Source organism: Aureobasidium namibiae, assembly GCF_000721765.1.
Source record: "Aureobasidium namibiae CBS 147.97 unplaced genomic scaffold scaffold_5, whole genome shotgun sequence".
NCBI classification, from domain to species: Eukaryota; Fungi; Ascomycota; class Dothideomycetes; order Dothideales; family Saccotheciaceae; genus Aureobasidium; species Aureobasidium namibiae.
This window is the reverse complement of record NW_013581204.1, coordinates 759949-782664: the sequence shown is the minus strand read 5'-3', so window position 1 is coordinate 782664 and position 22716 is coordinate 759949. Positions and strand designations below refer to the sequence as shown.

Below are 22716 nucleotides of genomic sequence, written 5' to 3'. Positions count from 1 at the left end.
CTGCATCAAAACAGTTGTATACGAGAAGTATAACGCCAAGCCAGCAAAAGTCTTGCCAAGGCTTACATAATACATAATGCTGGCGCTTTCCTTCTTTATCCAAAGGGGAAGCATCATCTGTCGCATTGGACAGCACCATTTCTACGCATGTTCAGAGTCTTCCAGCTCGTTAAGAGCTCACGCGCTTTTCGAGTAGGTCGTCATACCGCACTCTGCAAGTCGCAAGTTCAGCGACCACTCCACCGCCAATATGCCACTGTCGGACCAGTGGCAACGGCTCAGAGGCCGCAGATTCAGTTGAGATCATATCAAGAAGAATGCATCGCAGCAGTTCTGAAACACCTTAAACTTGGTCAAAAGCGTCTTGGAATTTCACTAGCCACTGGAAGCGGCAAAACGGTTATCTTCAGTCACTTGATCGAACGAGTTCCCGAGCCGAACAAAGAAGCCACCCAGACATTGATCCTTGTTCATCGTCGAGAGCTCGTGGAACAAGCAGCCCGTCACTGCCAGAACATCTACCCCGACAAGATGATTGAGATCGAGATGGGTTCAAGACATGCTACTGGTGTGGCTGATATCACGGTTGCGTCAGTCCAGAGCATCATGTCTGGAGATCGTATTGCCAAGTTCGACCCCAATCGCTTCAAGCTGATACTCGTAGACGAGGCACACCATATAGTCGCCACAAGATATCTGGATGTCCTTGAGCACTTTGGCCTCGATGAGGCGTCTCAGAAAAACCCCAACAACCAATGCCCTGCGCTGGTTGGCGTTTCTGCGACTTTCTCACGACACGATGGTCTTAGACTAGGCGCTGCTATTGACGAGATCGTGTATCATAAGGACTACCTGGACATGATTGAGGGTGAATGGTTGTCAACTGCCTCTTTTACTACAGTACAGTCCGGTGCGGATCTTAGCAAAGTTAGGTCGCTCGGGAAGCAAGGAGACTTCCAGACTGGTGACCTGTCCAGAGCTGTGAACAATGACGAGACAAACCAAATCACGGTCCAAGCATGGCTTGCACAGGCTCAAGACAGGAAAGCCACGCTCGTTTTCTGCGTAGACCTGGCACACGTTTCGAGCCTGACGGCAATGTTTCGCCGCTTTGGCGTCGATGCCCGGTTTATAACTAGTGATACGTCGAAGCAAGTTCGGACTGAGCGACTGGATGCTTTCAAGAATGGAGAGTTTCCCGTTCTGCTGAATTGTGGTATTTTCACAGAAGGCACTGACATCCCAAATATCGACTGTGTACTACTCGCTCGACCTACAAAGTCCCGCAACCTCTTGGTACAAATGATTGGTCGAGGTCTGAGACTGCATCCGGGGAAGAAAGGCTGCCATGTCATTGATATGGTGGCGTCTTTGGAAACAGGGATTGTCACATCACCAACCTTGTTCGGTCTTGATCCCTCCGAATTGGTTGATCATGCAGATGTTGCATCAATGACTTCAACACGGGAGAAACGCGAAAGAGAAAAGCAACGCGAGTACGAAGTTTCTTCAGCTATGGGTGCCCTATCTGCCATCAACCCTCGAGACATAAAAGCCTTGGCCAACAGTATCACCTTTACCCACTACGACTCGGTCAACGATCTGGTTGAGGATACCAAAGGTGATGCCCACATTAGAATGATCAGTCAGTTTGCATGGGTAAACATTGACGCTGATAAGTATATCCTGTCGAGTGGTGGTGGAGATACCTTGAAGATCCACCACGATGATTCTGCGAAAGAACGACCTTGGATTGTCACTGGTGTTTCTAAGCTACCAGAAGGCTACGCTTCAAAAAGTCCCTATGCTAGGCCTCGACAATTGGCGCAGGTACATGAATTGAACGAGGCTGTACATGCCGCCGACAGCTACGCAGCCAAACACTATCCTTTCAGAAACATCGCTACCAGATCACCATGGCGCAAGTACCCTGCCACGGAAGCACAGCTGGCTAGACTGAACAAGTCGCGCCCTGAAGACTCACAACTTACGCAAGAGAATATCACCAAGGGACAAGCGGCAGACATGATAACAAAGATGGTCCATGGCGCTAAAGGACGGTTTGACAAGCTGAGCCAAGTTCGACGCAAGATGGAGCAAGAGAAGCAAAAGCAACAGCAACTCCAAGACAAAATGTCTAGACATCAGGTTCAGGTTGGTCCTGTGCGATGAGAGGCGTAGAAGCGGCTTTCAAGCCAAGCCAAGCTTTTGTTTCGAGCTTTTTGAAACGTACGTCCATGATCGACTGCACTCCATGGAGCAAGCATGTCGTGTGCCTGACTTTGCAGCGGATAACCACAGGCTGTCAAGCGGCCGTACGCCGCAAGCCATTTGTACGACCGTGGTTCCTGTTTGCGACATTCGTGTGTGGCATTCAATGTGGGGAGACACACATCAACCAAAAGATTGGCCGCCACATACGACCTTTCTTCTATACATGCAAGGACTATCGCAAAGGTCAGGTTGATTGAAGTTGATCTTTCGCCTCTTGACAGTTCTTTGTCATGGGTGTTCGTCTTAGGGATACTTAAGTCAGGCCGTTGTTGCAGACTACATGCTAAAGTCAACCACCCAACCTCGATCACGACAATGACTTCTGCAATCCTCTTGTTTGCTACTTTCTTGACTGCAGTCACTGCACAGGTTGGAAGACGCCATCCTTACGGAATTTACCCCAGCCCCAGCTCTACAGCATCTTCGAGCTCGGTGAGTGTGTTGAAAGCTCCAATGGGAAGATCAGCTTCTGACGGCATATGTAGAGCAGCACCCTTGCCTCGTACGGCGGATACTCGAGTTCTGCGACAGTAGCCAATACTACAACAAGCGCCATCCAGACGCCCACAGACACTTCGACGACTGCAACGGTGATCAACACTACGTCGATCCTCACATCATTGCCTACTGATACTTCGACCTCTGCTTTCAATGTGACCACTTCGACATCTATTCTCGACACGACCACTTCGTCATCCTTGTTGACAACTATCGTGTCGGGACCTCCAATCAGCTGGACGACCAACAGCAACGGATCATTTGTTTTGAGCACGCCAACCGCCTCGATCACAGGAAGTAACTCCAATAATATCACAACAACCACAAGCGACGCAGCGCCCCGGGGAACGACTTGTGTAGCTGTCGCAATCAACAACATCGGAGCTAATGGTATATGTGGCTGTGACTACGATGTGTATACATGCCTCGAGCGCCTGTCCAACCTCAGCGAGTGGTCCATCTCCACAACAGCTGGATCGTTCAATGGCTGTATGAAGGATTGCGATTCTGAGCCGAACTGCTACAGCTTCACGTTCCAGATCAGCAACGGATCATGCAAAATGTTTGGCGGTATGCTCAATGGAGGGAATGGAGTCGTTCAAGCTCCGGACTTTATTTCGGGAGAGGTTGTCAAAGGCACATGCACTGGACACTGCGATGGCTCGTGAGAGAGAGAGGGAGAGCGGAGGAGGCTTATGACTGGCGGACGCGGGGCCCACGTGTTTGCAATTCTGTGGTTGGAGTTCCTTGATTTACATGGTTTTGAGACCAAATTTAGCCTGACGCCTTCATGATAATCGATTTGCTGCCCTTGGTGCTAAGGCTTGTATCGCATTTCTCCAAACTGTGATAAGTACTGTGATTGCGGTTCACTGTGGGGAATGGCTGGTCAGCGCTTCGGTCAAGGTTTCCTAAGGCGTCTGGAGTATCGACGCCTCTTTGGCGCGGACGACCGCGCGTCCCGTGTGTGCAGGGCAGCAAATTCAGGATGAAATTCTCGTTCGGGGGTATAGAAGCGGGGCGAGTATAGAAATATAGGGGAGCCGTTGGGAAAGAGAAGCGGAAAGCTGCGGCTGTCAAGAAGCAATTGCAGCTACATCATCGGCATGACAGAGGGCGCCAAGCTCGAGGACTGCGCAATCGAGAGGGTGGCAGGCGGCTTGTAACTATTGAAAGGATGAACATGTTCAGGCTGGTGGCTGGAAGGTTTCCCTCTTGTTGTCAAGCAGGCTCAGCAGCAGCGAAAGCGACGAGTTTTATTACATACTGCCAGGGGAAGGCTGTGCTTTCATCGTTTCAATTGTTGTCGCATTCGAGGCTGAGGACGTCTGTGGAAGCCACGCGGGTCCGCAGCTCTTGAGATTGACGATTTGGCGTCCCTGACAATCGTTTGGATCCGTGCCCTTCCTTTTCCTTTGATCCAATCCACCCCCCCTCTGTCGCTTCTGTACGTGTGATTTGTTCGAGTGAGTGTCTGGACGGACTTCTCGGCAACTGGCCTTCCTGCGGACGTTGCTCATGCGAAGACGGGCCTCTCTCACGGGCGCCGATGAAGATGAAGGGTTGAAGGTCAACATGCGAAGCAATGTTGAAGAGGTGGACAGCGACGACACCAAAGACAACTCGCCCTCGCCCAATCCCGACAACCGCTCATTGTCTCGCCAAAAGGAGAGCGACGACTCGGAATCAACACCTGCGTCGAGCCCTGCGCCCTCGTCCGACAACAAGATGGAGGATTATTATCGCAAACAGCGCCAACGCGCGAGGCTTCGCAGCCCTTGGTCCTGTTCCTTGGTCACCATGATATGCACCGGTCTGTCGCTACTGCTGTTGGCGACTATAGCTCAGTCGTTTCTCGCACGCCAACTGGATGACAAGGGCTGCAACATGTCGTACATGCTCTCGGCTTTTGCCAAATACACAGACTTCGACACGGAGCATACAAGATTTGCGACAAAGTACTCATTGTACCTGTATCGCGAGGCTGGCATCGATCAGGACACGCGCGTGCGTATAAGACACAGACAACGGAGAACAACAGGAGGCTAATACTATACACAGGTCAAGGGCATCCCAGTCCTATTCATCCCAGGCAACGCTGGCAGCTACAAGCAAGTGCGATCGATGGCAGCCGAAGCCGCCAATTACTACCACGATGTGCTGCAACACGACCAGCAAGCTCAGCAAGACGGCAAGCGTCCCTTCGACTTCTTTTCGGTCGACTTCAACGAAGACATTACCGCCTTCCACGGCCAGACGCTCCTAGACCAAGCCGAATACCTAAACGAAGCCATCGCATATATCCTCGCCCTGTACCACAATCCTCATCGCAGTCTACGCGATGAGTCCCTACCCGATCCTACCTCGGTCATGCTCGTTGGCCACTCAATGGGCGGCATTGTTGCTCGCACAATGTTCACAATGCACAACTATCAACCCAATACTATCAACACCATAATCACCCTTTCCGCTCCTCATGCTCGTGCGCCCGTTTCTTTCGACCAGGACATTGTCGACACATATCAGAACATCAACGATTACTGGCGCAAATCATATTCTGTAGATCAAAGCCCGTTGGATCATGTCACTCTGGTTTCAATCGTTGGTGGAGGCCTGGACACCGTTGTACCTTCGGACTACGCTAGCTTGACATCTCTGGTGCCCGAGTCGCATGGTTTTACAGTTTTCACTTCGACGATGCCTCATGTCTGGACCGGTATGGATCATTTGGCCATTATATGGTGCGATCAGCTCCGAAAGGCTGTCATCAGGGCGCTGTTCGATGTGGCCGATGTAAAACAACCTACACAAACAATCCCACGCGAGGAGCGCATGCGCCACTTCCGTAAACGCTTCCTGACAGGCCTGGAATCCACCGTGCAAAAAGAGCTACCGGATCAGGAGGCAAAGATGCTGCTCTCTCTAGACGATCAATCTTCAAATATTCTCAGTCAAGGCGAACGATTGAGTTTGCGGCAGCTTGGATCTTCTGCCAAGACTGAAGCTCACGTTTTGCCTGTGCCTTCCCTGGTTGAGAACGATTCTCGGAAACTTTCTGTCCTGACTAACCAGAAGATCGATGAACATGGTCCTGTTCAGATCTTCCTCTGTTCTTCTCACGTGCCTCAAGCTGGTGCGGGCGGTAACGCTTATGCTATCAATCTGGATCTCTCCGGTGGTTCGTCAGGCTTCATGCGATTGTCTTGCAAGGATGCTGCAGTTGATGCTGTTGCTCTACCCGCTTCGACCTCGGACTCGCAATTTGCATTCGAAGACCGCGCGCCTTTCACGTACATCGAATATGCTCTCAAAGACTTGTCCGAGTACCAGTTTGTTGCCGTGGTCGACAAAGCGAGTGAAATTACCGATGGATGGGTCGTAGCCGAATTTAGCGATTCTTCCAAAGCCACAGTCACGGTAAAGAGATCGTTGCGCAGCCTGATGCTGAGTGGCGTGCATCGTATTCTGCCAGCTACACGCGCCATGGTCAACGAGATTCGCATTCCTCGTGTGCATTCGAGCCTGCTGGCCTACACACTGCGTGTCCATCAGAAGTGCAACACGGAGCCTCTATTTCAGCCTCTGCTGAGACAATACATCTCAGAACCGTATGAGTCAAAGTTCTTCCCCAACGTCCGAGGGGATGTCAACATCAACTTGCACGGAGTTTCACCTTATGTCCCTCCGTCAGCGAATGCGGCTCACACAAAGAATGGACTATCACTACAGATCTGGTCAGATCCGACATGTAACGCGGAGATGAGTGTGTCAATGGACATTGACCTCCTGGGTAGTTTTGGCAAACTCTACATGCGCTACAGGACTGTTTTTGCTGCCTTTCCTCTGGTCGTCGTGGCCCTAGTGCTAAGAAAGCAGTTCAAGATCTATGACGCTACCGGTACGTTCATAACATATACTGCAGTAACTTGTCTTTGCTAACAACAGATCAGGCATCTTCATGAGCTTTTCCGAAGGCATGGATCAATGCATTCGCACCTCTCTTCCCGTTCTCTTCATCGCATTGTCTTTCTTGTCGCTCGCCCTCGCCAACCATGCCACTGCCTCGATTGGCGAAGAAATTCTTGGACCCCAGCACGAGGCTACAGAATCATTCTTGCAGTTTACCAAGAACGATCTCTTGCTCGGCTCCAATGATCCGTTCTTCTTCTGGCTGGTCCCGCTGTTTGGCGTCATCAGTGTGGGCGTCTGCATTGTGCTCAATTACATTACACTTGCGTTGACACAGGTTTTCACCTTCTGCTACGCCAAACTTAGGAACGTGAGATTGAGGAACGATGACGGAAGGTGAGTTGAATGCATTGACTGTGAGCATAGATTGGATAAAAAGACTGACTTTGATTGATCAGACGAACAACAACAGCATTTGCAGTCACCAGCCCTCTGCAGCGCGTCATCACAACTAGCATTTTACTCATCATGGTTGCGACCATCATACCCTACCAATTCGCCTACCTGGTTCTCTGCCTTGTACAACTTGCAACCGCTGTCCGCGCTTTGCGATTGGCGCAAGAAACCGTAAGCTCTGACTCAATCACTTCTGTGACACACAAACGAGAAGTTAACACGTTCCTCTAGCGCTCGGGCAACAATTACAACTTCTACAACTACGTCCACAGCCTATTGATTCTCATGCTCTGGATCCTCCCCATCAACCTCCCCGTCCTCGTCGTCTGGGTCCACAATCTCGCCGTCCACTGGCTCACACCCTTTTCCTCACACCACAACATCCTCTCCATCATGCCCTACATTCTGATCGTCGAGACCATGTCAACCGGCCACATCATCCCCCGCTTGCAATCGCCATGGCGTCTTGTCAACAATATCATGTTGTTTGCTATAGGGTTGTATGCGGCAGTGTATGGCGTTAGTTACGCGTATGTGTTGCATCACCTGGTCAATGGGGTTTGTGCTTGGTTGGTGGTTGTGCATTTTGCACCCTTGTTGATGAAGAGAGGCGGGTTGGAGGGGCAACAGAGGGGCGTAGGGGGAACCCCGCCCACGCCGCCGGGCGATGGGCATGTTAAGAAGATTCCTTGATTGCATTGAAGGTATACGTAATGGATGAGTCTGAGTAGGAAGAAAACACACAACAGACAGATGTGTATATAGATGTGTTTTTGTCTTCTCGAGCTTCCCTGCTCTGAACTTCTCGGGTTCCCTTTGGTGTTTCTGTTTAGGGAAACAAACATTGTAATGATTAATTCTCCTTCTTTGCTTTCTCGATTCCTCTGTTTCCGATTGTGAATATTTCTTGCCAAGTAGCTACCAGGTGCCATCGCGAGTTTTGGCCATAGCGATTGCTCGGTTTGCAAGAGACATTGCTGAGGTCCCAGGTTCACTTGAACAAGTGAGAAAGGTAATAGAGAAAGTGTAGTATGTCATTTGGCTCTTTCTTTGTTTGAGGTTGTAGGGTATTGGAAGAATGGCTTCTGTCGTCGACTCAGTTGCTGCAGCAGTCCAGAGTGTTGTCGTAGTATGGTCTGCAGGTGCCATCGACTTGCAGCAGTATGAGACAATTCTTGTCTCGAGGTAAGTCATGCCTCAGAGCTTTCTGTTGGTGATATGATGTTGTCGATTTTGACACCTGTGCAGAGAGCCTATGTAGTCGGAAGAGGAAGGTAAGGATGGGGGGACATTGTCCTGCTTGTTACAAGGCAAGCGCACCTCACCTGTTTTGTTCGAGTCCGAGCGCATTGAATCGGAAGCAGCTTAACACAGGAAGAAATCGGCTTGTCTCGGAGAGGCAAGAGCATCTCTGGCCTGATCATCGGGTCGGGGAGTCGTCTCATTGTATATTCTCAGTCGATCAGAGTGGCCAGAGGGTCTTCGAATAAAGGAGGCATCTTGCCAAACGGCTTTCTGGTAGTACTCGAGATAGTGTCCAGACCATAGCACAAGCCTTGCTTCCAGAAATGTTGATGTCAGGGCTGAATTTACAAGGTGAGGGGAAGCAGCGATTCATGTACTGTATGTAGCAGGAGCTGGGCGAGGGCCACCGGCCTTGATCCAAGTCATGGCGGCATTGATCTTACCGGTGTTGGCAGCGATAACATCGTCGTTTACAGCATTCTTGTTGCTGCGAATGTTGATACCATTCTGCTTGCGCTCCACATCAAACGCGACGCGTAAGGCGTCACTGGTGATGCCAAACTGACTCTCGACCCAAGCGATAGCAGTATTAATTCATTTGACCACGGCGCTTGGCTGCTTGAGCTTTGCCTGAGCCTTGCACTGCTCGGAGATCCTCTGATTGCTAAATGCTAAAGCGACCTCCAACACGTTGACGTACTGCAGACGGTCCTGATGATGCACTAGGATATCAGTAGCAGTAAGGCCGGCTGGGAGAGGGATCTGCTGAGCCACGACTCTGGCGGCAGTCTTGCGAGATACAGTGGGCAGCACGTTCAGGGGCTGTTCTTCAGCATCACCACTGTCGTATTGCTCCTCCTCCTCGTCATCCTGACCTTGATGTTGTTGCTGCTGAATGACGGAAGAACCAATGCCATAGAGATCAGAGTGGTCGGAGTGGGTCTCCACAACAAGCCATACAGTCGCACCACCGTGGACTGAGGCAGAAGGGTAGTAAGAGGCATGAGAGAGAGAGCCTGCGCAAACTGTAATGACGCCGAGCTACATCTTGGGAATCCTCTGCGCGATTGCAAGTGCCTCAAGAATTATGACGGCATGATCGCCAGTCAGATATACATTGTTAGTCAGTTGACTGTGGTCAGGAAGTTGATGGGTTTGGGCGTATTGCTTGAGGAGAGATCTGTCTACCAGGCGCGACACTGAGGAACCACAACAACTTGCATTCACCATGGTGGAGCGTTCGTAACACCTTGGGCTAGAAATGCTTTTCTGCCATGGGTACCCGTGAGGCTCATTGAGGTCGAAAGAGCAGGCGTGTCCTCCAGCAGAGATCCTCTCGGTCGAATGCAGTACGAAATGCAGCTATGCCAGTGTCATACTGTACCTGGACTCAATCAACGGCTGTTTCGAAGCGCTTCACATGGATGTTAGTATACTACTCAGCATGTTGAGACAATTCGAGACTAGGAAATGATATAGGGGAAAAAGAATTCGCCATTCGCTATCGAAAAAGGGGTATCGCAAGAAAAAGTATTGTAGGTTCTTGCCAGTAAGCACAAGCGTGCAGACCGCAGAACAAAGGAGAGCAGAAAAAGAAAAGAGAGAAAGCAGAAGAGACCAGGGTAGCTCAGGAAAGTAACAGGATTCGGGACTCCGATGCGGAGCAGAGTGATGCATGCGACTTAGCTGGCTGCGACATCGATGCCTCACTCGAACTTCAGGAAGGAATCCTCAAAGCCAAAGTCTCGGGGGCTCCAGTCAATGTCACCCTCCATGCCCGTCTCCCTATTGAGGCCCGTCATGAATGTTCCATTTGCATCGTGGCCATTGGTAAAGTGGCTACCGTTGTCGTTAGGCATCATGCCGCTACCGATGTCGCCACCGCTTCCGACGCCCGTCTGTGAGTGATGACCGTAGTCTGGATCAGGGGCTGCAAAAGAGGCTTGAACGCTTGCAGGAACGATAGGGGCGGGGATGTATCCAGTAGGGATGGTACCGTGAGGTCTGTGTCCAAGATCGGAAGCACCGGAGACGGGGTTTGGCAAGACTGGATCGGTGGCGGAAGTAGTGTTGACGCTCGAGGGGTAGGGGGCAGGGTCAACATCTTGAGTTGGACGGGGACCGCCTGACTTGACCCACGACATGGCGGCATCGATTTTGGACGAGTTGAGGGCAAGAACTTCGTCACTGACTTCGTCTTTGCCGCGAGCTGGGATATCCTTGTTTCTGCGCTCCTGGTCGAAAGCAGTGCGGAAGGCGTCAGTGTCAATCTCGAATTGATCTTCGATCCAATTGATGGCAGTGTTGATGCGCTTCACAACTGCACTGGCGTGACACAAGCGCTGATCCTTGGGCAGTAGATCCGACTTGCATTGATCTGCGATCTCCTTATTGCTGAAGAGGAGTGCAACCTTCAAGATGTTGTTGTACTGGAGGCGGCTTTTGTGATGATGCAAAATATCTTCGGCCGTCAAATTGGCGGGCAAGGGGATCTGTTGTTGTAGTACACGGGTAGCGGTCTTGCGGGGCGTGGTTGATGGGACCTGGTTGTTTTCGTCGTCGGCGTCGTCGCCATCGTCCTCCATGGCATCATCGATAGTATCTCCGCGACCCTCCTCTTGCTCAACAACAGAGTGGTGCTGCTGGACAACCTTCCTTCCGACACCATAGAAGGCTGCGTCCCCGGCACGAAAGTCGGCAATGATCCAAGCAGTGTAATCAGGGGGCGGGCTTGTATCGGGATCGGGATAGTGAAAGGCCCTTACCGATTGACCGTTGACCAGAGTCACGACACCCAGTCCGATGTTTCCGCAGCCAGATGAAGCGGCGAATGCGGCAGTCATGAGAGCCATGTCGTCTTCCGTGAAGGTACCTTGCGGATTGAAGAGGTTGTCGAGATTGATAAGATCTTGGGCGTGGTTGGCCTTGATGAAGTTCTTCGCAAACGACGTGAGTCCACGCCTAAACTGCAAGGTGTACAAGTCGGACGTGGTGATGAGAGGCATGTTCTTGTCGGCGCAAATCGTGTTGAGGGCGACGACTAGGGGATCGTAGGCAGGGTGTTCGTTATCGAGGCTCATGGTTTGTGCGTAATAACCAGCACACAAGGTACGGTTGAGCGCATCGAGCGCGCCTCTCTTGCCCAAGATCGGGATAGTTGCGTTGTAGTTGGGGGTGACGAAGTCTACGAAGGTATGTACCTCGTACTGTTGAAGGTGGTGGTCCATGGTCGCGGCGTACTGAGGATGTGATGGAGGCAGTGATGAGAAGGAGGCTGCGAAGTCGCAGAAGGTCTATTCGAGACTTGAGCGCAATTGACTGAGTCCGCGACTTGTAGAGTGGTACTTTAGGTGGGCGGTCCGTGCTTTCCGACGCGATTGTCGTTCGGGAGCTCGACTTGACAACCAAATCTCCGCCTCACGGGTGGCCGATAGATCGCAGGCTTTTGTATCGTGATCGGCAGCACAGAGATATCTGAACACAACTCTTGTCATCCAGGAGAATGTTCTGACAGAGACCATGACTTGGACCAAGACCTGGTGTGAGACCTTGGGCCCTTTGTTGCAGCGATTGAGACAAGTCAGTGATGCCTTTGTCCATTTTTCCAGTATAGGTGTCTCTGTCAATCTCCGGACCAAAGCTTGTCGCTATCTCCAGTGCCTGCGACACGGGCACACTTAGAGAATGCATTCGAAGACTCTTGGGGAGTTCAGGAGTTCCAGATGCCAGAAATCTCGACAACGTATGCTCTGAATCCCGAGACATCGCTTTGCAAATTTGAACAGATACCCTCGTCCTTGTCTTTTTTCGCTGGAACAGTTCACTCCGTATGTGTCCAACAACTCACGACGGATATCCATTCTTCGACAGTTTGTCATGTATCTTCGTTTCCAGGATCTCTTCCATTCACACGGCTTCTTCTCTACTCACAAAAACGGAGCAGAATATCTGGAAAGGAAAAAAGAGGAAGGAAATGGAAAAGGTACGCACTTACATTCTACCCCGTCAATCTGTCAAGTTATCTTCAGTACTCTTGGCCTGTTTCTCGGTTCTCTCTTCGTGGCTTGCACAGACGTTCACAACTTGCAGACACTAGACCCAGCATCTTCCAACCTGGAAGCGAGTGAATATGCCCAAATCTTTCCGACGAGAACATGAGCCATTCTTGTCAAAAATCCATAAGTACAGATCTAGAGCAAGAGGGGTGAAGTTGATGTTCTTGGCACCGGCGAAATGTCGGCAACTTATGTTCGTTACATCCTTCCGCTTGCCTTTCCATTTCTTATCATGTTGATCAACGAGTTTGGTAGTTGCGACTGTCTAGCAATGATGAAAACCCCACCTACTTTCATCGGGATTTCTCTATGATTGATTCATACAAGGTTAGTTTGATCGAGTTTCAAAGTGATCTCGGAGGATACTTCCGATCTCAGGCTTTCTCGTCGGTTGGTTTTGGGAAAGCTCATGGCTTTTACGTTTGAGATTGAAAGAGACGTCGTGATTCTCGTCGATGCCATGCGCAGTGTAGACAATACTGGCAATGTTGACAGCCTGACCAACTTTGACTTCAGAGAAGTTGTTCATCATGATTCCGGACACAGGACCCAGGCTACCAATGCCATGCCACACTCTGTTTAGCAGCACCTCTAGGCTCTTCATCTTGTGAAGAAGCTCATGCAGCTTTGCGCCAAAGACAGATGGGACGAGCTTCTCACCAAGACTGCGCTTACCACGACGGATGTCGAGAGCCATGACAACGAAAGGGAAAGCGCTAGCTGAGAGATCGAAACTCTGTGCAAGGGAGCCCAGGAGTTGACGTAGATGTGGCAGAAGTCAGAGATTACAGGGAGCTTAGGGTCGACGCGTCACTGATCAAGAGGTGGACACCACCGACAGCGAGGGATGGGCGAGCGATATACATCTGAGGCTGGTGTGCGAAGTCTTCGGAGGATGACATAGCTAACAGATGGCACTGTTAGCTATTGAACTTTGTACAGCAACTGTATAGACAAACCTGATAGAGGCAGTGTATTACAACAGTGGTCCCTTTCGGAGCAGGAACCTTCGCGTTGATAGCGCTTGTCGCGAGCGTTCACCAAGCGTTGACCAAGTAGCAGCCTTCCTTCTTGCCTTTGTCGACCATCTTCCTATGCGCCATCCATGCAGTGATGTCGCCTGCTTGCTTTTTGAGGTTTTCACGTAACGCCACGTCGTTGATACGATGACAGCGAGCTAGATCCAGACAATAGATGGCGTTTGTGGTTTTCTCGTACGATCACAACCCGGGAGTCAAAGCTAAGGATACGGATGGCAAGGAGATTGAGAAGGCAATGTCATATGCCGAGCATATCACGCGGGGCGAGGCGTGCGAAAACAGGAGAGGCAGCAAGAACGAGAACCAGCAACGAGGTAGCGTTGAAATTACCGGCATCGAGCTGGATGCGTCATCTCGCCCTCTTGTTTGTTGAGAGTCCCACACAGAACCACGTCGTTGAGGTATGAGAGCGAGTAAGGGTGAGATGGTATAATGCGTTGGCGGTATCCTCTTCAAGCTAGAGTCATTGGTAGGCGTGTCTAATGATAGAGTCTAGTAGAGCTTCGTAGTAGTCCGCGAACCTCTGAACTGTTGGCATTTGATGCTTGGGAGACCGTTATATGGTGTAGCGCTGATGGCGGAATGTATGAATAACAGAGGATGTTCGAGATAAGGCCGAGATGGAGGTTCACTACTCAAAACGTAGATCGTGTTAATTACGAGCAACGACAAAGGCTCAGATAATATGACAGACTGCAACTCTGTTGGTGAAAGAAGATGAGCCTATGGTGGAAGATGGCTCAAGTTGGCAGAGATCAGCTCCGTTGGTGGGTAAGATGGTAATGATGTAAAGCGGATGGGTAGAGACCAGCTCTGTGCAGATGCCAACTCATGAAGCGCCACAGTTTTTTGCTTCTTGCACGGGAGAAGCGCACATCACTGATTGAAGATGCGTGCGCAGGCCTAGTAGGCAAGAAGATCGTCCAATCTATATCGTTCTTCTGTCTGCATCACAGCTCAGTCGAACGAACTTCCCAGAGGGCGACGGTGAAGGTGACTGTAGAAGGGTACATAAGGGGTTTACTTCGTTCCGGCCCAACGGGGCGTCCGTTCAAGGGTCATGGGCATAGAAAGCTCCCGTAATGACCTGAACTGTAGCAGCTAGTCAGTAAAGACCAGATGAGCAAGAAGTAGAGAAAACTCACGGGCATAACGAGGATACCCCCTGTGACAGTGCTACCCAGTGTCGAAATTGCCAACAGCAAGACTCTGTCCCCTCTTGAGACTGTAGATTTGCGCTTTCCCTAGAAGCTTGCTGAGTGTCGAATTGAGGAAGACGAGGTGGGAGGGCGTATATATAGCTTTACGAGGCTGAGACATTTCGATAGAAGTTCTTGATCCTGCTGGATAGTATCAAGAACAAAGTCTGGATACCCTCTCCAGTACTTATGATCTGACTGGCGTTCAGGAATTAGATGTAAGCTGCATGAACCATGAGCAATCATCAGAAGTTTGATCCTAGAAGTTACCAAGCTGGCAAGATCGACTAAGGCCAGGTCCAAAAAGAGAAGCAAGCAAAACGAAGAAACCAGACGACAAAACACTGTCCAAGATCGTATGCATGACACGACTAAGTTCGCACGAACAAATATTTATGGTAATTCTTCTGGATGAATCCATTGTGACCGATTTGAAAGCCGGTATCAGCTGGCAACCTCTTTTACACGCGGTGTCTAGCGATCGTCGCCAAGTTCTAAGAGCTTGTGACGGCAATCCACCACACATGTGGACGTGCATTTCTCGAGCAGGCTTTGAGTATTGTGTTCTTGAGACCGTGATGGAAGCAGCAACGTGCTTGAGCTCTCAAGCTGAATGAGCATGATCTTAGGTGTTCCACGGAAATCCAATGATAGCTGGAGGTCGCCGATATTCAACCATATATCCATTGAGATCAAGGAATCTCATGTAGTACTCGATCATGACGCTTGGAAAAGGACATCTGACCCATCCCACATGGCGCTCAGTGACGCCCTCAATTGAATCGTATTCTTCTTCTTCATCTTCATCTTCAGGATCCCACTCACAAATCCACGTCTTGTCAATGAGCTTCACCCAACCTTGATTGTCCCGGTCGAAGTCTGGTGGGGGAGGAGCGTCATGGACGCAAGATTTGAGAGCCTCGGCATCGACTTGGACACAGTATCTGTACCGTGGTGAGCGACCCACGTCAGCTGGAGTACCACCGGGTTGTTGTGGCTGCTCAAGCTGCACTGCGCTCTGTATCCAACTTAGAAAGTGGTCCCGGATTGTATTTGTGTCGGCGCCATCGAAGTGCTCCTTGTCCTCAAAGATAGTCCAGCTCATCTTATCCAGCACATCCTGGCCGTTATACAATCCCATGCTATCCTCTGCCCACACACGCAGACGGCGCATGAACTCAGTCCAGTCCGCATTATTCTCGTACGTTGTACGGTAGATCACGTAACCCCATGTTGTGTGCCTGTCGGCTTGATAGGCTGCCTCAATCCTGTCGGGGTGACTGTTGTGTGTACTAACACGAGGATTTCGTGGCGAAGGATCTTTTGCGACGAAATTTTTCATGCGTTCCACGAAAGCGTCATGGCTGAGAGCGGCTGTCTCTTGTTCAGCCATGCTTTTGACGTTGGATGTGGTTGTATGAAAGGGCAGCTCACAGCACTGGAAAGCAACGATTGGCATGCAGAAGTCCCCGCACGGCTTCACCGACCGTCCATCACCCCCAATGTTCAGTGTATGTTCGATTCTTTCCAATGTTTGTTATTTCATAGAGGATATAATAGATTGTAAATGGATCAAATCTTGACTTCTCGTTTATAGTTCTAGGAACGGCAATTGCTGCTCCACCAACTTCCATAGCGTCCTCTCTGGGCCATAGAAGTCCGAGAAGGCTTCCGTCAGAACCTTTTCGTTCAGATCCATATGTCCACCAGTAGCATTTCTGAATACCAATGCTCCTTTTCCGTCCAAGTGCTTCAAGCCGATCCAATCTTCTTTGTAAATGTCCCTGTCTCTGAGTCCAGTGACTTCCAAGCTCGTCATGTTGACTTCAGCAAACCAGCCACTCTCTTTGGGAATGACTGTCTTGTCCTCCTCGAAGACGTACATTGCAAACTTGTCCAGAGATGACAAGCGCTGTTTGTATTCTGCACTCTTGTTGTGTCTCTCATTGTTGATGTCAGCAATGAAATTGCTGTTTTCCAGATAGTTGGCTGTAGGCTCTGCGGTGGTTTGGTTGGTTTCCTTGTAGTATTGTGCAGGGACAATGTTGCCTTGGACCCACTCGCCGAATGCGTTGCCTTTGATGGCAGCCATAGCTCCCTTGCACACCAGATCCCATGTGCCGCAATTTTGGAATTTGGAAATGCCGTTGTGTTGTGAGCCGAAGGTCACTAGACTCCTCACGCTAATGCCAGGGCATGTTTCGATCAGGCCGCGGAGGAACTGACCACCCTGAGAGAAACCCAGAGCATCGATTCTTGTGTTATTGGAAGAGAAGGTGGAGTTGGAGGACAGAGTATCGCAGACGGAGGAAAGTTGAGTGGTCAGGTTGCCGAAGAAGGTGGCACGAGAGTCGGCAGAACCGTCGTCGGCAAGACGAATGGGATAGACAACAGTGCCTGGGTGAATTTCGTCTGCTAGAGCAACGACGTCTGCGATTCCGTCGGCATCGAATCTGTCGCCTAGCCCATGCCAGATTATGAGAGGAAGAGGTTTGGCAGACGGCAAGGCGGTTGGCAGCGCGGCTGCGAGCGGCAAGAGAGGAAGGGCGGTGGTAAGACGCATGACTGGGATGTGTGAGAAGGTCCTTCTCTGGAATTGGTCTCCTTGAATCCGTATGCTTGGGCTATAGAGACATAGTATGAGTGTTGAAGGCGAGCAAAAGTGCTTTGACCAGACCAACTCTGGCGTCGGCAAGCGCGTCATTGATTGTTTGACTCAAGGCGCGGAACTGGCTCCGTCATCGTCTCAGTTGTGGTGGCCAGGTCGACCCTGACCTCTTACACATCAATACCTTGTCCCGTTCAAACCACGTCTTTTCTGAGCATGTGAAGCTCTGAACTAAATAATGTGATCGTGTCTACAGCGGCCTCGGGAATATGCCACTGCTTGACGGAAACCAGGCTGCTTCCTTCTGTGCTTGTTGTAGTTGCAGAATCCTCCGTGCGCTCAACAACGTCACCTCGTCGAAGAGGGGAGTCAAGGTTATTGTATTCCACTTTACGTGCTTATTGACCTTCGACGTCTAATCTATGCTTATACTCGAGCCCAGGAAAATGTTACTAGTCGGATTCAAGAGATAGCACCTCCGGTCTGGATGGACTTCTCTGTTACCACCTTAACTGGAACTTCTACCTCAGAGATAGTCAGACCACAACATGAAGTCGCTGCATCGGATTCATGTAGGAACAAAGCCTCCGACCATGATCATACAGACTTATTTGAGTGGTGAGAAGAGACCCTGCTTTTTGGGATACACAGCCTCGGAACATGCTAAGAACATCCAGACTTGCCATGAGCAGCACTTGCCACTCATATCCAATGGAGGCATGCCAAAACTACGCGAGGACACGAGCATTCCACATGACCTTCGGTTAGCTGCTGCCAATCACTTCTGTTGACAACCGAATGCGCTTCCAGAAATTGGCTTTAACTCCCCCGAACTCGACCGCAGCCTCCAAATTAGCTGTGTATCACCAAAGCAGGGGTGATCCGCCCGTAACATGGCTACCGCTGCGTGGCCAGCACTTTGAACAACGCCCACTGTCACACCAGTCGCCGCTACATCAATCTGCCTTTCAAGTGCAGCCGAGCACCATCTTCCATCGTGAGATAATTACTCCACCAATGATGTGAGCATGATGCTCGTTAATGGCCAAGACTGGTGGAAACATCGTGGTCGGATTTGATCCTTGTGCTCATTAGCAGGCTGACGCCTTCGTAGCCCTGCAGAAGGTTCTCTTTCCAAAACATGGATGATCTCGTCAGACTGATTGTAAGTGAGAGTAGTGGAGGCAACATCAAGCTCAGCAGCTTGTTTCATCCAGAGAAGGTATTGCAACTGCAATAGTGCGTCTGTCTCACGCAGGAAGGAGTGTATCGACGAGACAACATATGATGAATATTGCATTCGCCTCTGCATATCAAATTTCTTACATGGAGCATCATTGTTCCAGAACTGACATCTATCCGCCTCGTCAGAAATTTCATACATGGTTCGGAGATGCTGAGATCGCTTGACATAGGCAATTCTGCTGATGTGGAAGAGACTGGGATCCAGAAGCGAACGCAACAAGAATGTTTCGAATATCCCTTCAGCTTCGACAATATCGAAGAAGATCAGAGTCTCGAACAGTCACACATTAGACGTGTGATATCACACCCGAGTCCAATATAGTGAGCGGGTGATATTGTGAGTCGCTACTTACTCTCCATCGCTCCAGCTTTGACAAGGTACAAATCATGATCTTGTCACTTCTAAATGGCCAGCTCAAATGGAGACCATCTATTTATGGAAGGGCAAAGGATTGTTGATCAACATGCTCTAGGCCTTTGGCAAGTTCTTTCTCGAAACGAAGAACTGAGCCGACGAGCATTCATATAAGCCTCTCGGTTGTGGAAACCGTGATGATTGCAATGCCACGCGGCTCAAGCGGCGAGACTAAAGAAGTGAAGGCTTCTCTCACAAAGCTTGGGCGTATACTGACCTTCAACTGTGGTTCGGTCTCTTGACCGACAGCTGTGAACGGGGCGGTTCGACTGATTCCGTTAACTCGAGCTTTGAAGATGCTTCCCCAGATTATGCCTATCCTAGACCGCGGCTTCGTTGTTTCAGCACCTCGCGTGGAGGTCGTGTACTACAAGGTGACTTCGGTCCGTCTTCCTCAGTTCTCTCGCCACGGCAACCTGAATATATGAACCTCCGGTGGGTGTTTTGCCGTGGTCCTGTCTCGATATTGTCCTCATGACCATCTGAAGTAGCATGAACGTCTACATGTCTTCCAAGCTCAGCCTAAGTACTGACAAACTATAACGTACTAAGACCTGTTCGAGGATGAGCCACAGTTTATAGGACATCACTCAGCCACGCCAGTGTATAGCCGGCATGTCACTAGTTCTCGAATCCGAGCCTCGCGTTTCGAACATATGGAGATCCCCTACTTGGACAGGAAGGTACAGTGCGCTAGGTTCGCCTCGACGCGAAGTATGGGTTTCATGGCGACTTTAGCCAGACGACTCTCGGACGTAAGTAGGCCAATCAACGTTCGTACTAACTCGATTAAGGTCCGATTTAAGCATCATGTCGACATAAAAGTTACCTATTTACCCCACACTCTAAATGCACTCCACGTTTCGTTCGGCTATACAGGAACGCAACAGCAAGGAGCATCCGAGCTCACCACTCAGCCTGAAACTTGCAAAAGAATCTAATGATCGACAGCGAGATGGACTACCTCTACTCGCCCGAACTCAAGCGAAGCATGGAAGGATATAAAATACATATTCCACCTGCACTGCTGGACAATTTTCATCCGCCATCCACCAACTCTTCCATTCACTCACTACCTTTCCAACAACTCCCTTCAACATGAAGTTTTCCATTGCTCAGGCCGGCCTGGTGTCGGCCACCATGCTTCTCGGCTCCGTCTCTGCTCAGACCTGTGACATTCCTTCCAAGCCTCAGTGGTCTTCCACCGGTGCCCTCGCTCAGCCCAAGAACGGCTGGGTCGCCATCAAGGATCTGACCACCACCTACTACAACGGCCAGCACATCGTTTACGCTTCTTACCACGACAGCGCCAACTACGGTGGCATGAACTTCGGTCTCTTCGGTGACTGGTCCACCATGGGCAGCGTTGCCCAGAACAAGCTGCCCCAGTCTGCTGTTGCACCCACTCTGTTCCACTTCGCTCCCAAGAACGTCTGGATCCTCGCCCACCAGTGGGGACCCACCACCTTCTCTTACCGCACCTCGCAGGACCCCAGCAATGCTAACGGCTGGTCTGCTGCTCAGCCGCTGTTCACTGGCACCATTTCTGGTTCCGGCACTGGCCCCATTGATCAGACCGTCATCGGTGACAGCAAGAACATGTACCTGTTCTTCGCCGGCGACAACGGCAAGATCTACCGCGCCAGCATGCCCATCGGCAACTTCCCCGGCAGCTTCGGCTCTGCCAGCACCGTCGTCATGAGCGACACCACCAACAACCTCTTCGAGGCCGTCCAGGTCTACACCCTCAAGGGCCAGACCAAGTACCTCATGATCGTCGAGGCCCAGGGCGCCAACGGTCGTTACTTCCGCTCCTTCACCGCCACCTCGCTCGGCGGCACCTGGACCCCTCAGGCCACCTCTGAGAGCGCTCCCTTCGCCGGCAAGGCAAACTCTGGCGCCACCTGGACCAACGATATCTCCCATGGTGATCTCGTCCGCACCAATGCCGATCAGACCTTCACTGTCGACCCCTGCAACCTGCAGTTCCTGTACCAGGGACGTGACCCCAAGAGCACTGCTTCGTACGATCAGCTGCCTTACCGCCCTGGTCTTCTTACCCTCAAGAACCCCGTCAAGAAGTAAATGTCTCTTGTGGTGGTGCATTATTAGCGTGTATTTGATTCTTCGAGATGAAAGTCTTTTTGCAAGGAGGAGAGGAGGAAAGAAGTTTGTCGAGTGTGGTGTGAGATCTTTGGCGGATCGGACCATTCTTTTCTTTCTGGGATTTTTTTTTGTCGAGTAGTAGCAGCAATAGTTTTCGAACTGGTTTCAAAATTCTTGTTAGACGCGAAAGAAGATCATTTCCCCAGACCTACTGTTTTGCCTTCTTGAGTCCACCATCTCGTGGTGCAGCTGATTTCTCCTTGTTCCTGCCTGATCTTTGATCTGTGAGTTACCAACTACCATTCTCTTGCTTCCATATCAAAAACTGGCTTATGGTCTAAATCCACATACCCAGTTTCGAGACTAAAACCGCGATATGTGAGTCTGATAGGTTGTATGTTCACGGATGGATTCACAGAATATTACCGCGCTCGACTCCAAGTTTTTGCTTGCTCTTCCCAAGTGATGTAGAGGTCTTGTGCAACGAGATAAACTCCCACTCTTATTCCTAGTTCACAGCCACTCAGATGACGAACATCAGGCTGTCATACGGCAAAATGTAAGACAATGCATGGACGGGCATGAGTGCATTCCTTTGTACCACTCAGCGGATAACACTGATTGTTAGGATCTTCAAGGCAACACATAGATGCTTGTAGTTCGAAACAGGGCGAAGCGGTCAGGAGAGGAATTATTTTGCGTTGAGTCTGAGGTGATAGGGGGATATAGGTGAGACCCGCGGAATGTGCTTTATAGTGGTTTGATGCTTCCATTGATCTCTTCAAGAACATTTGTGGTTGTGTATGAGCAGTTCCTGCTGAACTATGTTGATGCTCATCGTCGAAAACGGGAAGATAGTTGATATCGAGAACGACCACAGACGAGGTAAATACTCGCAGAGCAGGAACGATGAATATGTGACGAACGGCAATTTGCAGCACGTGAGGCAAGAGCGGCAACTCTCTCGAAAGCCGCAAAGAAATCACCATCCAATCGAGTCTCCTTTGGCATAGCCCACAGTTGTCACAAGCTCTTACTATAATTTCATCAAGAGGGGCCATCTTCCCCTTCCCCTCACCTCCTTCTAAAACTCCCAGGTATTTCTGCTGCCACTAGAACTACTCTTACATCTCCTTGTCAAGAGACAAGCTCACTTCGGCATCTTCTGAAGACTCATATAAGCAGTCTCGTCCACAACACCAGAGGACGAGGGAAAGCTCAGCCCAGCTTTCGCGAGATGCTTGGGCAGCTGTAGTGCAGAGACATACCGTCAAATGTGTCATCACTCGATCTCAAGGTGAATCTCGACTTACAACAGCGAAAGAGCCAAAAGTGTGACCAAAGGAAGATTCCACCAGAGTTTGAAGTTTATGAAAGCTGAAAGATCACTCGGGGCGTTGTATGCAGAGTCCAAAACGCCCAGACGCGCTTTGTTACGCTTTATGGCATGCCATATGATCTGGGTATAGGCTACCGACGCAGCAAGAGCAAAGCATGTTTTGACCATAAACGCTAGAGCTGTGCCGACCGATGTATTGATCCCTTGAATAGAGACATGAAATTTTAGCAGTCCGTGAGATTCGATGTTGGTGGTGAGGACATCTTGACCGTCGAGTCGCAAGTTGAAAAAATGGTGACCGCACACTAGTCCAATGCCTAGCAATCA

General features: G+C 50.4%; 8 protein-coding genes across 8 annotated transcripts; 4 read left to right on the top strand and 4 right to left on the bottom strand.

The window, feature by feature from the left end:
• Positions 1-147: 147 nt before the first annotated feature.
• On the top strand, positions 148-2172 carry M436DRAFT_42232 (DEAD/DEAH box helicase-like protein; the record flags this gene model as incomplete). The annotated part of the gene is made up of 1 exon (XM_013573455.1): positions 148-2172. One exon carries the CDS (start codon positions 148-150, stop codon positions 2170-2172), a length of 2025 nt encoding a protein of 674 aa, XP_013428909.1.
• Positions 2173-3086: 914 nt separating this feature from the next.
• Positions 3087-3440, top strand: M436DRAFT_42318 (uncharacterized protein; the record flags this gene model as incomplete). The annotated part of the gene is made up of 1 exon (XM_013573475.1): positions 3087-3440. A coding segment is annotated over one exon (354 nt), but the record flags the coding sequence as incomplete, so codon positions are not given.
• Positions 3441-4500: 1060 nt separating this feature from the next.
• M436DRAFT_71442 (GPI inositol-deacylase-like protein) lies at positions 4501-7830 on the top strand (the record flags this gene model as incomplete). Its single annotated transcript, XM_013573795.1, has 5 exons — positions 4501-4779; positions 4834-6670; positions 6723-7077; positions 7140-7308; positions 7369-7830. 5 exons carry the CDS (start codon positions 4501-4503, stop codon positions 7828-7830), a joined length of 3102 nt encoding a protein of 1033 aa, XP_013429249.1.
• A 672-nt stretch (positions 7831-8502) lies between these two features.
• Positions 8503-11609, bottom strand: M436DRAFT_62379 (uncharacterized protein; the record flags this gene model as incomplete). The annotated part of the gene is made up of 5 exons (XM_013573719.1): positions 8503-8720; positions 8760-8947; positions 9083-9398; positions 9762-9796; positions 10093-11609. 5 exons carry the CDS (start codon positions 11607-11609, stop codon positions 8503-8505), a joined length of 2274 nt encoding a protein of 757 aa, XP_013429173.1.
• A 1156-nt stretch (positions 11610-12765) lies between these two features.
• Positions 12766-13134, bottom strand: M436DRAFT_80413 (uncharacterized protein; the record flags this gene model as incomplete). The annotated part of the gene is made up of 1 exon (XM_013573877.1): positions 12766-13134. One exon carries the CDS (start codon positions 13132-13134, stop codon positions 12766-12768), a length of 369 nt encoding a protein of 122 aa, XP_013429331.1.
• A 2167-nt stretch (positions 13135-15301) lies between these two features.
• On the bottom strand, positions 15302-16018 carry M436DRAFT_42350 (uncharacterized protein; the record flags this gene model as incomplete). Its single annotated transcript, XM_013573484.1, has 1 exon — positions 15302-16018. One exon carries the CDS (start codon positions 16016-16018, stop codon positions 15302-15304), a length of 717 nt encoding a protein of 238 aa, XP_013428938.1.
• A 249-nt stretch (positions 16019-16267) lies between these two features.
• Positions 16268-17239, bottom strand: M436DRAFT_42154 (alpha/beta-hydrolase; the record flags this gene model as incomplete). The annotated part of the gene is made up of 1 exon (XM_013573437.1): positions 16268-17239. The coding sequence occupies one exon, from the start codon at positions 17237-17239 to the stop codon at positions 16268-16270; it is 972 nt and encodes a 323-aa protein (XP_013428891.1).
• A 2803-nt stretch (positions 17240-20042) lies between these two features.
• On the top strand, positions 20043-21029 carry M436DRAFT_42140 (glycoside hydrolase family 62 protein; the record flags this gene model as incomplete). Its single annotated transcript, XM_013573433.1, has 1 exon — positions 20043-21029. One exon carries the CDS (start codon positions 20043-20045, stop codon positions 21027-21029), a length of 987 nt encoding a protein of 328 aa, XP_013428887.1.
• Positions 21030-22716: the final 1687 nt, after the last annotated feature.